Source organism: Anarrhichthys ocellatus, unplaced genomic scaffold (assembly GCF_004355925.1).
Source record: "Anarrhichthys ocellatus isolate YVR2014 unplaced genomic scaffold, GSC_Weel_1.0 scaffold1, whole genome shotgun sequence".
In the NCBI taxonomy this organism is placed as follows: domain Eukaryota; kingdom Metazoa; phylum Chordata; class Actinopteri; order Perciformes; family Anarhichadidae; genus Anarrhichthys; species Anarrhichthys ocellatus.
In genome coordinates, this window is record NW_022280031.1 from 12,291,564 (window position 1) to 12,306,282 (window position 14,719).

At 41.2% G+C, this 14,719-nt stretch overlaps 1 protein-coding gene across 1 annotated transcript in view; it reads right to left on the reverse strand.

Annotated features, from left to right (window-relative positions):
• Nucleotides 1-2,293: 2,293 nt before the first annotated feature.
• adamts9 (ADAM metallopeptidase with thrombospondin type 1 motif, 9) overlaps nt 2,294-14,719 on the reverse strand; it is a 43,135-nt gene continuing 30,709 nt past the window's right edge. Inside the window, exons 29-40 of the mRNA XM_031851427.1 lie at nt 14,336-14,506; nt 12,178-12,354; nt 8,498-8,668; nt 8,081-8,275; nt 7,640-7,769; nt 7,194-7,288; nt 6,670-6,764; nt 6,383-6,516; nt 5,903-5,994; nt 5,411-5,515; nt 4,186-4,294; nt 2,294-3,781 (exon numbers count right to left, since the gene is read on the reverse strand). Coding sequence (XP_031707287.1) covers nt 4,205-4,294; nt 5,411-5,515; nt 5,903-5,994; nt 6,383-6,516; nt 6,670-6,764; nt 7,194-7,288; nt 7,640-7,769; nt 8,081-8,275; nt 8,498-8,668; nt 12,178-12,354; nt 14,336-14,506 — 1,455 coding nt within the window. The 3' untranslated portion in view covers nt 2,294-3,781; nt 4,186-4,204. The remainder of the gene's footprint in view (nt 3,782-4,185; nt 4,295-5,410; nt 5,516-5,902; nt 5,995-6,382; nt 6,517-6,669; nt 6,765-7,193; nt 7,289-7,639; nt 7,770-8,080; nt 8,276-8,497; nt 8,669-12,177; nt 12,355-14,335; nt 14,507-14,719) is intronic.

A 14,719-nucleotide genomic window follows, 5' to 3' on the forward strand; every position in this document is an offset into this window, starting at 1 on the left:
CACTCTATCTTTTTTACAGATATGCACCTCTAGACACATTTCCTCACACCTAGAAACATTTAGAGATGACAGCAAGCTCTTGCACCGTTAAAAGCAGTCAGCAAATACAGATTAGGCAACCTTTTTCTGCAATATTCACCCTCTCCTGTTTCATCCCCTGAGTGGAGGTAAAATGAGGGCAGTGGTTGGTGTCATTCAGCTGCAATATCAGATCACTCTACGGGACCCAGAGGAGCAGAGGAAAAACTATAGGCCATTTAAGATTACCAACAAGAACTCTGAGGTGAAGCAGTGCTCCCATAAAAACAATGGATCTGCTACCTAATCTATAGCTAAGAGTGGATTCCATTATAGAGTCCACTGTGTGGATATGACGTGTTAAAATATATATTTGAACATGTATTCAAATATTTCAAGCTCTTAATAAGTGTCTGTGTACAAAAGAAAATAAAGGCTATAAAGATTTGAATCTTTGTAAAATGTACTCACGGAATACTCAATGCATTAATAAAAAAAAAAATAGAGGCCTTATCTCATAATTATGATTTACTATCTCATAATTACGAGAAAATGTCTTCTAATAATAACCTGAGTTCCCATGAACAGAGTAAGTACAGGTGCCACTTTCTGTTTTGATCAGATATGCAGCTGAAAACTTAGAGCGATACAGTCTCTACAGCTACAAGCCATTTGTCTTTGTAATGTCAAACCCGCATTCAGCATGAATGGAGGAATTCACCATAACGTTCAATGGTTATGCAGCTATCGATGAGCGGGGAGGCAGAGCTCTTTGGATTACATTTGGCTACATCTGGAAGAATTCTGTTTATCTTTATCAGAAATATCTGATGTAATACAAACCTGTTGACACGCTGCTGTCATCAAGCTATTCTATAAAGAGCTGTCTCAGCTTTCATGTGGGAGCAGGAAAAAGAAAGGGAAGCACAGAGAGTTCTCCTACAAACTAACCCCTGGGACTTTTGATAACCAGCTTCTGAATCACGTTAAGTTTAGAAAAGGCCTCTGCAGCTGTTGAAGGCTCGCGCCTCCCTCTCTTATCAATCACCAAATGAAGTGATGGCTCCTCATCCGAGAATACCAAAATAACATGAATCGTACGTAATGTAAGCATGTGTAAATTAGTCTACCAGAGCAACTTAATGCATATTCATTCTGCCCCCCCCCCCCCCAGTCAATTGTAGGATTTTATTCCACACTTGGTGATCATGATTATGAAGTTACATTCACTCAAACCAATATTTTATAGATAAATCTGAACCAAGTGACTTTTGTTGAACAGCGGTCGCTGTGGCCCCAACTGACAATTATGGGCTACTGGTAACTACTAAAGCATACAATAAGCACAAGAAGAGAAGAATACCAAAGTCAGTGTACTGACTCAGTAACATCTGTTTCATTAACATCTACCTAAAGTTTTCTAACTTTAATAACTATAAGCTACTGGTCAGACCACAACAGACTGTAGAAGAAAAACAGCTGCATTTACAGAGTTGAGCAAGGGTGTTTTTATGAGGGATGGAAGTAAAAGGTCATTCCCTGTTTGCGTTTTTGTATTCTGAAATCTGCTCAGCAATGAATTATAATTATTTGGAAAGACCAGTGTTGACATCTGGTAGATGGCCTGATAATTCACTGATATTCATACAGACAGAGACTACATTAGATCCATAAAACACACCTGTCAGGTCACAAGCCAGACTGTTATGATGAGAGAAGGTGTGTAATCGTATAATGAAGAAGAAGCACAATGGAGCGAGAATGTTATGATCATAGCATTAATCCGACTATTGTGCGTTCAGGATTTTTACATTCAATGTTGAAGTTGGAAGAAGCATCAAGGACAAAGTGGAGTAAAAACGATATATTAGTGCGAGAAGCAGACAGGCAGGCGCGGCATGTATCAGGCATTTTATTTCCTTCTTATGCATTGCTTATCTGATCTCATACATAAATCATGCTTTTCATATGGCAGCACCAAACAATTTATGCAGATATGACATAAATAAATGTATTCACAAAACAGAAAATGTGTTGCCAGACGGTTCAGTTTTTGGCAATACTGAATGGTAATTCATAGTCATTCATGGTCAAAGCCTATATACATTCACATAAAGAAAAGGTAAAATAAATATTTGCCTATAAAATAAAGCATATATAATGACACTTTACTTTGTCAAACTTCAATGATACATTTTCACTTGCTTGATAAACATGTGGCAAATGCGAAAAAAAACAAGATAAATACACTTGAATATCATAATAATCCCTTCATTTATGGACACCTGAGAACTCTATGGACTGAACTACATACTGACATTCACAAAAACTGTCAGCAAGACACTAAATGTTTACTTCCCTGTGTCTTTAGAAATAATTTCATGTATAGAGGCAGATTAACACTGAAATTCCCTTTGTCTGATGTGTGCACATTATCACGGACAGTAAGGCACTAAAATAGCATCATTTATGGCTTCTTAATCAGTTGTACATCAGGTATGCACCCTGCATATCTACCATACACACAGTTTAGGCTTAAAGAAAGCAAGTATTTTCGTATTTTCTTCTAGGTTGTCTGAATTTGTTTCTGGAAAAAAAAAAAGAAGCTCATAAAACTGCATAAACCCGGCTAAAGAGATGCAAAAACAAACGCATACAGAAAAAGTACCCTGATATCGTCACAAAAACAACACGTCAGAATGTTTTAAACAGGAGCATATCGGTAAGAACAGTTTGGATAGAAAACAAAGACGGAGAGAGGAATGTGAGGTACAGAAGGGCGATGGTTTACAGGCAGCATCTGGACAGAAATCACACTGCCGGGCCTGTGGGCTCAGCAGTTTGAGAGGTGTCTCCAGGGCCAGACCAGTGCATTATATCTCCGGAGTATCTACTGGAATTTTATTGGCCTGAGGTGAAGTCTTTCTTTCAAGTTCCTCCAGATAAGATAACCTGTCTGCTCTGCGAAAGCTAAAGGCTAATGGCTCTCCTTGGTCACTGCACGCTACCTGAGAGATATGCACCCACATAGAGGAACTTGGTTCTCTCTGATGTCTGGCAACATAATCTCCCCAGCTCTTGTATCCGGTAGTTTGTTCAAGTGTGTTTGTGTTCCAGGCTACTACAGTGTGTTTGTGTATGAGTGAATGTCTCAGAAGTCTTAGAATGATACTGATGTTGATTTAAACCAATAAGTCCTCTAAAGGAGCTGCTCAACGGTACATGCTATACAAGTGGACTCCAGTTATACTTCGCACCTGTGCATGTGTCCAACATATATGTTGCCTGAAAGGATAACGGTTTTAAAAATGACCCACTGATGGGAGACACCTCCCTGAATATGAACAGATCCAGTGACCATAACAACATTACCATTATTAGAATGCCTCAACTTAATACATTGATCTAAAAAGAAACACATGGCTGTAACACAGGCAGTGTGGAGTAGTGTCAGTACCATAAAGGACAAATGGCAAATATCCAAATTGGAAGGCACATTCTGGCAAAAAATGGAATAAATGGCAACTGTGTGGTGTTCGCTTCTGACAACAAAACAAATGATGTTACAATACAAAAATGAATGGAGAGAGTACAATAAATAAGACATTTCTAACCTGCTATGTACAATACTTACACCAGATTCATTTACACTATTATACACACATGTGAGGTCATGGTGGGTTTAACCGGTAGCACCAAAGAGGAGGGACGTCTTGACACAATGAGTATGAAGAGGAATGCCGAGGATGAACGGAAATAGATGCTGAGAAAAAAACACATGCCAGCTACATTAACACTCAGTTAGTAACTCATTAAAAGCACAAGGGAAGATGTGTATTCACTGAACAGAAATGCAGACTACAGTTCTGTAATATGAAATACTTGATATTCAGTTGACTGAAAATATAAGCCTGGTTTATTCCTTTGTTTTACAAGCATTACTGGTGTAGATCACCCCTTATGAGCATTAAAAACATTAATAACACAAATACTATTATAGTTTAGTTGAGGAGTTGTGTGCATCTAATAAGGCCTCATCAGTTTAGGGGTTACAGCAGGTTCCTCTCAAGTGTTTTGAATTTTGGTGGTCTTGTTGTTATTTGGATTACAGATTGTGCCTCGTATAATTGAAAAGTATTGTTGTCATGTTAAAAATGCATCCCAGACCTGTTTGATGGTGTCAGATCTACTCCACTGTCACAGGCAGACTGGAGCTAGAGGACGGTGTGCATTTACCGCAGTAGCCTCCGCACATTCCTGACACTCTGCTGCCATCCTGTGAACACAAGAGGAATAACATCAGCTAGCTGCTGTGATATAATCATACTGATGAAGAATATGAGAAAAACGTATACAAAATATGCATATACATATGAGAACGTTTTTCAGGGTCACAGCTTGCTTGAATTTCTCTGTCCTGTGTTGAAGAAACGTTGTGATGAAGCACTTTCCCCTATCACTGATCTGAACTGTCAGTGTAAAACTAAAAACATTGCTTTGAAAGGTTTTTGCGGCAGGGTTGTTTTGGTGGCTCTAATATTAGCTTTCCCTTTTCAAAAAGGCACACAAAAACTGAGGCCCACCAGGCATGTTGTCCCCAGGATTGATTGCATTGGGTAATCACATGCAGCATAATGGGACGGTTTCGTCCAAACATCTAGAAACAAAAAGGAAATTGCATCAGACAAGTACGACAAAAGCACGATCCCACGACATGAAAGCCACAGCGTGCAGTGAGTGGTTTGACTGATCTCCTCTGGAGTGCTCTCCACGTCCCACTCTCACAACCTGGCTTTATTTAAACTGCCTCTAGTGCACACAGTGGGCCCGCTGACTATGGGTGTATCAGACTGTGAACACTTTTTTGGCATCACAACTGCCTCCTGTTTTCACCTCACCAAAATGCACTCTCCTTCTTGATCTCTATTTCAAAAGAGGAGTGTGGGGGGGCCACTTGAGAGAGCAGCTGCCCAATAAGGGTCCTTTCTCAGCAAGGTTATGGGGAGAAGTGGAGCTGTGAATACAGAACCCACTTGGGAGTATGCCCACTAATAGCTCTGAAGCCAGGAGGACATGCAGAGAGGAGAAATAGCGGAGGGAGGGATGGAGGAAAAGAGGTAACTCAACAGAGAGGATGAGGAAGTGAATTTAAAAGAGTTACAGAACAATGTATGATACTATGTAACTATTTTAACAAGCTGACCAGGACCTCATCGAATATATATCGGTATGTCATCATGAATGAATGAGGGACTATCATGAGAGTTATTCATCTTTCACATTTTTTTAAGGGTGTACTCAAATTCTTTAAGACCACTTATTTGAAGTTTGCTGTAATTTGGGGAGTTTTCACAGAATATGGACATGTACATATGTAACGTATTGCCAATACCTGTGATTTTCGTATATCAGCCACTGCATAGTTGCCCTGGGAGATCCACGAGGAGTCCTCAGCCACCTTCAAACCTGTTCCTGAGAGGTTGATCCTGAACCGCCCCTGAAAGAAGAGACGCAGAAAGAGAATATATATAAATAAGTTATCCCATAGAAATGTATCATAGCAATGTCAAAGAATACATGAGAACGGAGAGAAGAGATCAACTTTTTTTTATCAATTAATGATAATTTGGGACATTTTCATGGAACATATTCCAAAACTAGAGGCACGATCTGAAACAAAAACACTAATAATGACGGCAAAGCATTTAAGTCTGTTCCAGAGCAGGATGGCTCAATGGAATGGCTTACTAGGACACTTAAAATGACCTGAGCCATCACTAATGTTGTTGGTTACATTACCTACTGTGACTAAGTCTACAGTCTGCAGTGACAAAGGTTTAATTTCCCTTCCTGTCATTTATTTAACAGCTGCTGTTGTTCTCACCTGTGGACAACGTGCGGCACTGTAACAGTCTCCAGCTGTAGCAAATGGAACACTCTTGCCCTCAAGGGTGACAGCAAACTGCCAATCTGTAGCTGAGTGACAAGATAAACCAACAAGTTAATCAAGTATGATGCGACAAATACTGCTACAGGAAGTTCAGGTGAACTTTTCTAATGAGAGCTTACATCTGACATAATTCTCGTGTTATTTAACTGGTTTAAATCCAGCCTTAGTTTTTGGGTCAGCCTAATGGTAATATCAGTATAATTTCGTCTACTTAGAGCAGTCCCATTTAATTCCCTCAAGCCTTGTAATTGTGACATCTTGAGCCCATTATCCCTCGTGAGCATGGACATAATTAAATGGCAAAGGAAGTTCTTATTTGAGAGTAATGTAGAGTTAACGCCGGCACAGGATGCTGTTGTATGGGTGTGTGTGTGTGTGTGTGTGTGTGTGTGTGTGTGAGAGAGAGCCACTCACTGACGATGTCCATCTTGCTGAGGTCCAGGCGGACTTTGGAGAAGGTGGTGATGCCAGCGGCAGTGTAGTCTCTCCGACAGTCACAATCCTCTCTTCTGGAGTCATTGGCTGGACACTGGGTGGGGTCATTGAGTCTGGGAAACACAAACACACACAAAATACCGTAGCTCAACTTAACACTTCCATGGAATTTCTTCATTCTACAGACAAAAGAAAACACTGCCAGGAGTCAGCTGGAGTTTGTAATGAAATAGGCTATTCCCATTGTTATCCTGTTAGCTGTTTACCTGAAGCCAAAGATCTCTGAAAAATTATCCCCTTCACCCGTCGTCAAGGTGATGTACTCCTGTGGAGTCTCTGTCTGCATTCCTGCACAGTAGACCTGAGGAGGAAAAGGGCGGAGGAGGAAAAGGAGAGGTGGTATCCAGAGGGAGGAGAAGTAGGGAACCAAGGGTGAAGGAAAGGGGCGGAGGTGGTAGGATGGTAAAGAAACAATAGAAAAGCAGAGAAGAAGTGCAGATTAGGAATGGAAAAACAATAATGTCGGTGAGGAGGTGAGGAAAAAGATTAGAATAGAAGATGATTAGAATAGAAGATGTTACAATCCCTACAGACGACCTAATCATTCAAAGTCATTTTGAAAGCAGTCAAAGAATTCCCTCTTAACTGTGTGTTATGAAATATGCTGCATCTTTTTGCAACCTTGTACATACACATACACAACAGGACAGCAAAATGTAATCAGAATGTCAATTGTACCTCTCCCCTCATAAATAAAACCTGCGATGTCAAAAAGATCATATAATCTCACCTTGAGTGCCTTTCCTTGAATATTGAGAAAGTGTTCGCTGTCTGGGAGCGGGCCGCTCATGCTTTGGACGTCTTGACAGCTAGAAGGCAAATGGCCTTGGAGACACAAGAGAAGTAGAAATAAACAGGTATAAGAGTGTATTATGCTAGAAAATAATTAAGACATGACAGGAAATCAGGCTTTATGCACACATGTGTGCAAGCATGCAAACACACATTTCAGAAGTTAAGTCAAATGTGGTAAATCACAGCATCAAATCAAAGAAAACAAAAATTAACTCACTCTGTGATGCCTCATCTTACCAAAGTGAAGTAAATACAGTGAATCTGTGATGATTGCCTCGGACACATAAATACTTCACTAAAGGCCAAATCTCTGAGATGACAAGACAAGCCATACCGAATACTGGGTGCATTCAAGTAGCTTGTTAGCCTCGCAGTACTCACAGCTTGGCTTTCTGCAGACTTCCCTAGCCTCTGGCATGGCGTCTTGAGAACACCTGTTGCTTTGCTGACCATCTGCTGACACGCACTGCACCATCCTCTCCATCACTCCATCACCACAGCTCGGTGAACACTGGAGGGGAGGAGGAGAACCATGACAGTGTGAATGACAGTGTGAAAACAAAACTTGTGGATGACAGTCATGGCAGCAATTCTAACTTCAAAGTGGCCCCAATAAAAAAAAGTTACATTAGTCACATATACATAGAGAAGACCTGTTTGATTTGCATTTAATATTGTGACATTCAATCTGTGATAAATCACAACTTCATCTATTTTGTGATGGTTATATTTTAGGAAACTAAGACTACAAACATGCATGCTCCGCCTCGACAACACACTGATAAATGACTGGACAACATTAAGAACCATGGACTCGCTCACCGGTCCCCAGATTCCAACCCTCCACTCCTGTGGCAGCGGGCACGGGTCCAAATTACAAGGCATGTAGCTCTCAGGGGGGGTCCCGGGGCAGTTAGACAAAGACTGATGGCCATATTCATAGCTGTCATTCTCCACATGCACCTCGCTGCAGGAGATCAGACGCCGGCGGTAGCCCTGTCCACAGCTGGCTGAGCACTGGAGGAGAGAATAAATCACCGGCATGAAATAATAACAGTACTCCACACAGGAAACATGGGTGATTTCTGTCATTTCCGCACCACTGGATTTTAAGATGGTGATTCACATGAATGGTCTTTTTGAAGAGTAAAGTATTTCCTATTCAGAGAAAACTGACTCATTACAATTAAGATATCACAGCCTTTAGTAGGACTACATCATTGCTTATTTGGCTCTCACCTCAGTCCATTCCCCTGTGATCCAGATCAATTCACAGGCATGGGTGTTACAGCTCTCCATGTCTGGAGGTCTGATCTGGTTCACACAGTACATCTCATGGACCGCCTGCTGGTTGTGGTCCACACACAGCAAGGCCCGTCGTCGGTGGCCCGCTCCACACGACTTACTGCACTGTAATGGACACAAGAAGACACTGGCCTTTTACGAAAATTAGTGGTAGTAAAAAAAAAAAAAGTTTTTCTTTTGATTAAAGTGGACCTAATTACTGTATGCACATCTATCCAGCAGCCAACAGGAGGCTGCATGGGCAACTACAAGATTTCAAAGTAGGTACTCTCAAAAATCATCAACGTAGGTATCAATGCAAAGGAAGAGCAAGGATGAACAGTTTGAGATCTGCGTCTTCTTGTGAAGCCGTGCCTTCACCACATGGAACTACAGCGTGAAGATGTCAAAACAGTAGATAACAGCTGGGAGGAAAACACAGTGCTGGTGAGCAGAAAAACCTGAGCTGAGGACATGGCCAAGTCCCAATAAGATATTTCACAACTTCTAACTCCCGAAACAGTTTACAGTCCATGCCAACAATGCGTCTGAGGAAAGGTCAGAGCCAAAATGTACTAGCAGTAAGCGACTGCACACTGCGCCTCAAAAGAGAAGAATATCACAATACGGTCGATGCTTCTGACCAATGAATGAGTTATTTACTAAGACCCAGACACCCACTATCTCGATGTTTTATAGATAAAACTTGTGTGGTACACCTGAGTTTGACCCATTCATATCAGTCTCTCACATCACAGCTAAACCACAAATTAGACCAGACCTAATATAAACACTGCAGATTTTCTAAACAGAGTTGCATCTGGAAAGACACGCAAAACATAGTCCCTAGACTAATTTCTCTGTGATTAACGAGAGCAGAATACATTGTTGAGAGGATTGGAAGCAGAAAATATCTACTGTAAGGTTGTAATAATCTAATGGTGATTGCAGAAATGTGTGTTTACCCTTTCACATCCACATCGACCCCATATGAGATATGTTTCCAACCCAGGTTGGACAGGTTAAATCAATCAATCACAAGTCAAGAATCAGCCACATTAAGAGGATTCAAATGCAAGGGAGAAGTCAGCCGACCTGAGGGACCTTAACAGGTTTTAACAGGTTAGGAGGTCTGCGATAAAAGAGGGGGTCAGCTGCTCATCTAGGGCTTTTAAGACAAACAGGAGTACCTTAAAATAAATTCTTGACTTGCTTTCATTCAGCTGTAGGACGTTTTGTGGACATCCAAAACTAGATGTTCTCAAGGCAGTTCATGAGACTGGACTGGTCGTTTGGTTTCGGGGGGAGACGAAGCTGCATGTCTCCGGCATAACATCATAGATCATAGTGGCTTACACATCATACAGGACAAATAGAGCCAAGACAAGCAGGAGCGGCAACAGGCACAACAAGCAGCCAAACACAGCGCAGCGGACATCTTCCTGACTGGAAAAAAAAAAGTTTTCTCTGGTGGTTGCCACTGCACATGTTTACATGAGAACTAAATAATACAAGTAAAGAGTAGCACCATGAGAGTTTTGACCTATCAAATCAACCTCGGCAAGAGACGTAAGTTGAGAATTAAGCATTTTAGAGAGGTTTCCACTTGCGTCAGAAACACTCTGGTGCAGCCGACTGCAGCTGGTCTTCATCACTCTTAATATCTTCAATGTCAAACAACTTAAATACCTGGAACTGCTATAGTGAGCTGTGCTGCTGTACTATGCACGAATGAAACTTACCCTGCATGACGGCTGCCTGAGTTTCAGTATGTTTTAGTTATATCGGTAGACAAAGCTGTAACAACAAATATTTAATTCTAGGTCTATAGAAAAAAGCTATTTGAGGAGATTGACTCAGGCGGCAACCTCTGGGTCTGAAAAGTGAAGCCAACGCTGACATGCCTTAAATATGCTTTCTTTCTAATGGCCATCAGAGGCGACTCCTCTGGTTGTAAAAACAAAAATGATTGCATAGAAGTCTATGAGAAAGTGACTCCTCACTTTAATTAACTTCAGCAAAGATGAGCTTATGGTCTCAATCGCTAGTTTCAAATCTTCTTCCATACAGCATGATGTTTATTTTGCAAAATGATTGTCCCATTTAGAGTAAAATATAAGATAAAGCGCGGTATGCTTTAGGGTGTGGCTACCTTGTACCTGGTCTGGGAGTTGTCCGTGTTTTCAACTTACAACTTTAACCCTTTTACAGTGTGTTTTCAGTTCATGAAAGTTAATCATGACATTTTTGCCCAAATATATCTTATTCAGCATTCAGTTGTACTTATTTCCACCTCTGCATGTCACTTCTGGTTGCAAAAAGCCAAAATGCCAACGACCAAAATGCTTAACTCAAGGCTTCAAAACGGCAGTCCACAAACCCACGGGTGACGTCACAGTGACAACATACAGTCCTTATAAACAGTCTAAGGGTCGACGCCACAGTGTATAAAGTGTATAAAACATATAGGCATGTTAACCCCTGCGAGGTGAACTGTTGTAATTACATCCAGCTGTTAATTGGAACACCCAGGCAGAGAGCTCCAAACACTTCCCCAGATTAATTAGACTCTCCTTTCCGAGGACACACTTCATGCTGCTCAGTGACCTACATTCAACATCAATTGAACACAAGAAGGAACTCCTGCTGCAGCTGCCTAACAATCCCAACAAGGATCTGTCCTCTATCCTATAGAAAGTGGCTGAATGTTGATCAGCAGGTATGCACCCATTAATTATAGCCTAGACTGCAACTTATATCAAGCTACAAGACTCCTTAACTTTGAGTTGAGAGCAGATAAAAGATAGATAGCAATATTATACACTTTTTCTAAATTAATATTCAATTATGCTTGAATATAAGTTTGTACTTTGTACTTTTACGTCCCTTGTAAATGTGGTTTTATCTCAATTTCTCAATAACATAAAACTGCCATGACTGAATAATCATACAATCTAAAGTTGGCAGAGATAAATATTTAGGTACTGCTAATAAAAGTTCAATTAAAAAATAAATAAGCAAACAACCCCAAATCTGTCATCACATTTTGATTCAAACAGTTAAATCCTGAGATCCTGCACAGCTGTATGCCACATCACTTATTTTCAACTGAGAACCGCCCACTTTTAACCGGCGTAAAGCCGGATTTTTCTTTAAAAAAAAAGTGATTAAATAAAATAAAAATACAGACCAATCTCTCATAGGGACTGACAGAATCTGTTGCAACTTTGGCAGAAAGTAGTGCGTGTTCATGTATACACATCACTCATAATACGACACTGACTGAGTAGGTTAAACAAATCTTTAAGTGGCAGCATGTAGAAGCGAGTTGATGTTTAGATAACAGGTGTGCATTTACTTTCCATGTAGCCTGCTTACATTCACTTTTCAGACTTCCCAACTTCATCTATAAAAGCGAACTAGCCAATCAGCATTAAATCAGGAATTATCAATTTTACACCGAGGCTTCGGCTGTCTTTGAAAAAAAACGATCATCTGATTTTCATAAGGGCCATGCAGCAGCAGCTCCCCTCCTCCCCTCCTGACTGCAGTGCCTCCTGACTGAAAGCAGCCGACGGTGGAGAAACTACTTTCAGCGCACAGGTTGCCCTGCTCTTCAGCACGGTGCAGCTTACCGTCTGCCAGTCTCCTTCTCTCCACCGGTACCGAGAGGGGCAGCCAGCGACCCGGCAGCTCTGGCTGGACGCCGGTCGGGAGCGCTTGGAACAGCCGGTCTCTAGCGGGCTCCGTCGGTCTCCGACCGGGCAGAGCACCTCCCGCTGCTGGATGCCGTCGCCACACGATGCTGAACACTGAACGGAGGACAGATAAGTACTTTGAAAGCGTGCATATATAAACCTTTACTACTCAGTATGAGTTTATTGTTTAACTGCATATCAAATAATCGACTTATAGTCCTGTAATAGTATGACTATCGCGATACCATTAAGCCTCGTGAGCTCCACTAATTAGTGGCAGGTTATTTCTCACTTGTTTGCTAGCTAATGGATACTTGTTTTATTTTGTATTAAGATTTGACAACAGCATTTATGGAAGGCAATATGTTTGAGTTTATTGTGGCTCTTGATTTGTGTCACTTTGTGTTCCTTCGCTCTTTTTATTGTTTTTTTTAGGACTCCTCAAGTGCACATTCTGTCTAGAAGTGGCCAATACTGAATTAGATGTTTAAAGATGTAAATGTCTTTTATTTTCTAAACAAAGAATGAGACAGTGGCATTGCAACTCTTAATTGAACGACACAATGCCTTACACACAGGGCTTGGCGTAAAGAGTACTATCAGGGAAATAACATGTAATGATTAAATAGCTGCAACAATGCCTCCATGTTCATATTTAAGGTATATGGTTTATATTAACTGATGTTGTTGTTTTTTACAGAAATGTGAAGAAATTCAAGTTGGAACTTGGAAAGTAGATGTTTATATATGTACTATAATGCATAAAGAAAAAAACACAAAGATTGAGAATCAGTTTTGTTTTCTACCTATTCCATTAACCCAGATGACTAAAAAATCATACGGTATAAGCAATGCATACATTTTCCTTTTTCAGCTTAAAACTTTGTTTCCATGCGTTTGGAGGTAACATTAAACAGGAACTATCTTGTGTCTCTTTTCAACAGATGATTCTGAGCAACCTGCGCTGCACTGATGTTATTGTGAAGCTAATGAATGGCATAATACATAATAAGTGATAACTTGTGTAGCTTTGAAGAGAAGTTTTCTTTGGGGTACAACAACACAAAGTATAACTGACACAATGTTTGAGTTTCTGTGCATTTGTAAATGAGTTAGACTGAGAGCAGTATCAAAAGGGAGCAGGAAGTGATTTTCTACATCCAAACAAATACAGACATATTAACATATCTGTTCATATGTGACACAGCTATCCATATTTCATTGTGTATTATCTGCCATGCCGTTTCCGCATTTGAACCACTAGGCAGCCTGCTGCATCATGGGTAACCACGCTTTACTTGGAGCCTGTGTGGACTATTACAGTAATCTCTCCTGGTATGTGTCCTGCTCCACAGCTGTTTAGAGCCGACGCACATCCTCTCTGAAAAGCTCAGATGTGGCTGTGTACTTGGACTCTTGGCGACTGGCGTGAGTTCAGAAAAAGAGGACATGAGAAAAGACAGCGAGAAAAAGAGGGGAAATAGAGTGACGGGAGGGAACGAAAAAGCGAACAGGCACCAGACCTTCTCTCCAGCAGCCCAGGTGCAGGTTGTGAGTGTGTCTGGCATCTTTAGTAGGGCATTCAAAGAAAAGACTAACATGTGGTTCCCATTCGGGAAACAGAGAAAAAAAGTGAAAGAGAGAAAAAAGCGATCTGAAAAGTGATCAGTGGGAGAAAGAGCAACAGTTGGAGGGAGGATAAAAGGGTTAGTAAGAAGAGAAAATATAGAGATGAGAAGGGTAGATTGACATTGGCTTGTCTTAACATAAATTAAGCTTAGATCAAGGAGAGGAGTGCACATCCCCACTGCTGTCACACTTACGGTATACGGTAAAGTCGCAGCCATACCTCAAAACCTCTGTCAGCAGCCGCCCCAGGCCTGCGGTGCAAACCACCATGTGATGTGTAAAAGCACCCTTCCTTAGTTAGTGGCCTGGCATGCTGCATAAACCCAGTCAGGTTTGCTGCAGATGTTTTCACACATCTGCAGCAAGCTGGTAAGCATTAAAGTGGAAAGAGAGAGCTTACGTGTGTGGCAGCGTGAGAACAAGAGTGGTAGAGGAGTGTTTTATAGCGGGGTCAAAGAGTCCTAACCTCTCCCCAGTTGCCAGTCTTCCACTTGGGACATCGGCCACGTCTGCAGCGCCTCTGCTTGCTGGGTTTGGAGGACAGATGCTTGCAGTTTTCCTCTGGGACAAGGCGGCCTGACCCGGTCGCACAGCCCACCTTACGCGACTTGAACCCTCTTCCACAGGAGGCGGAGCACTGCAAGATGTCAAAGGAAAGAACAAGTGAAATTGAAATCAAAAGGTATGTTTTGGGTTAAAAGTGCAACTGTAAAAAAAAAAGTGCACACTCCAAAGCAATTTATTTGGTTGGCAAAAAGCATTAATGGGATTCATAATGCATATAATTGGTTGGATGTCTGACTTAATTGAATCAGAATCTGCATGATAAAAAAGTAGATGACTGCACAGC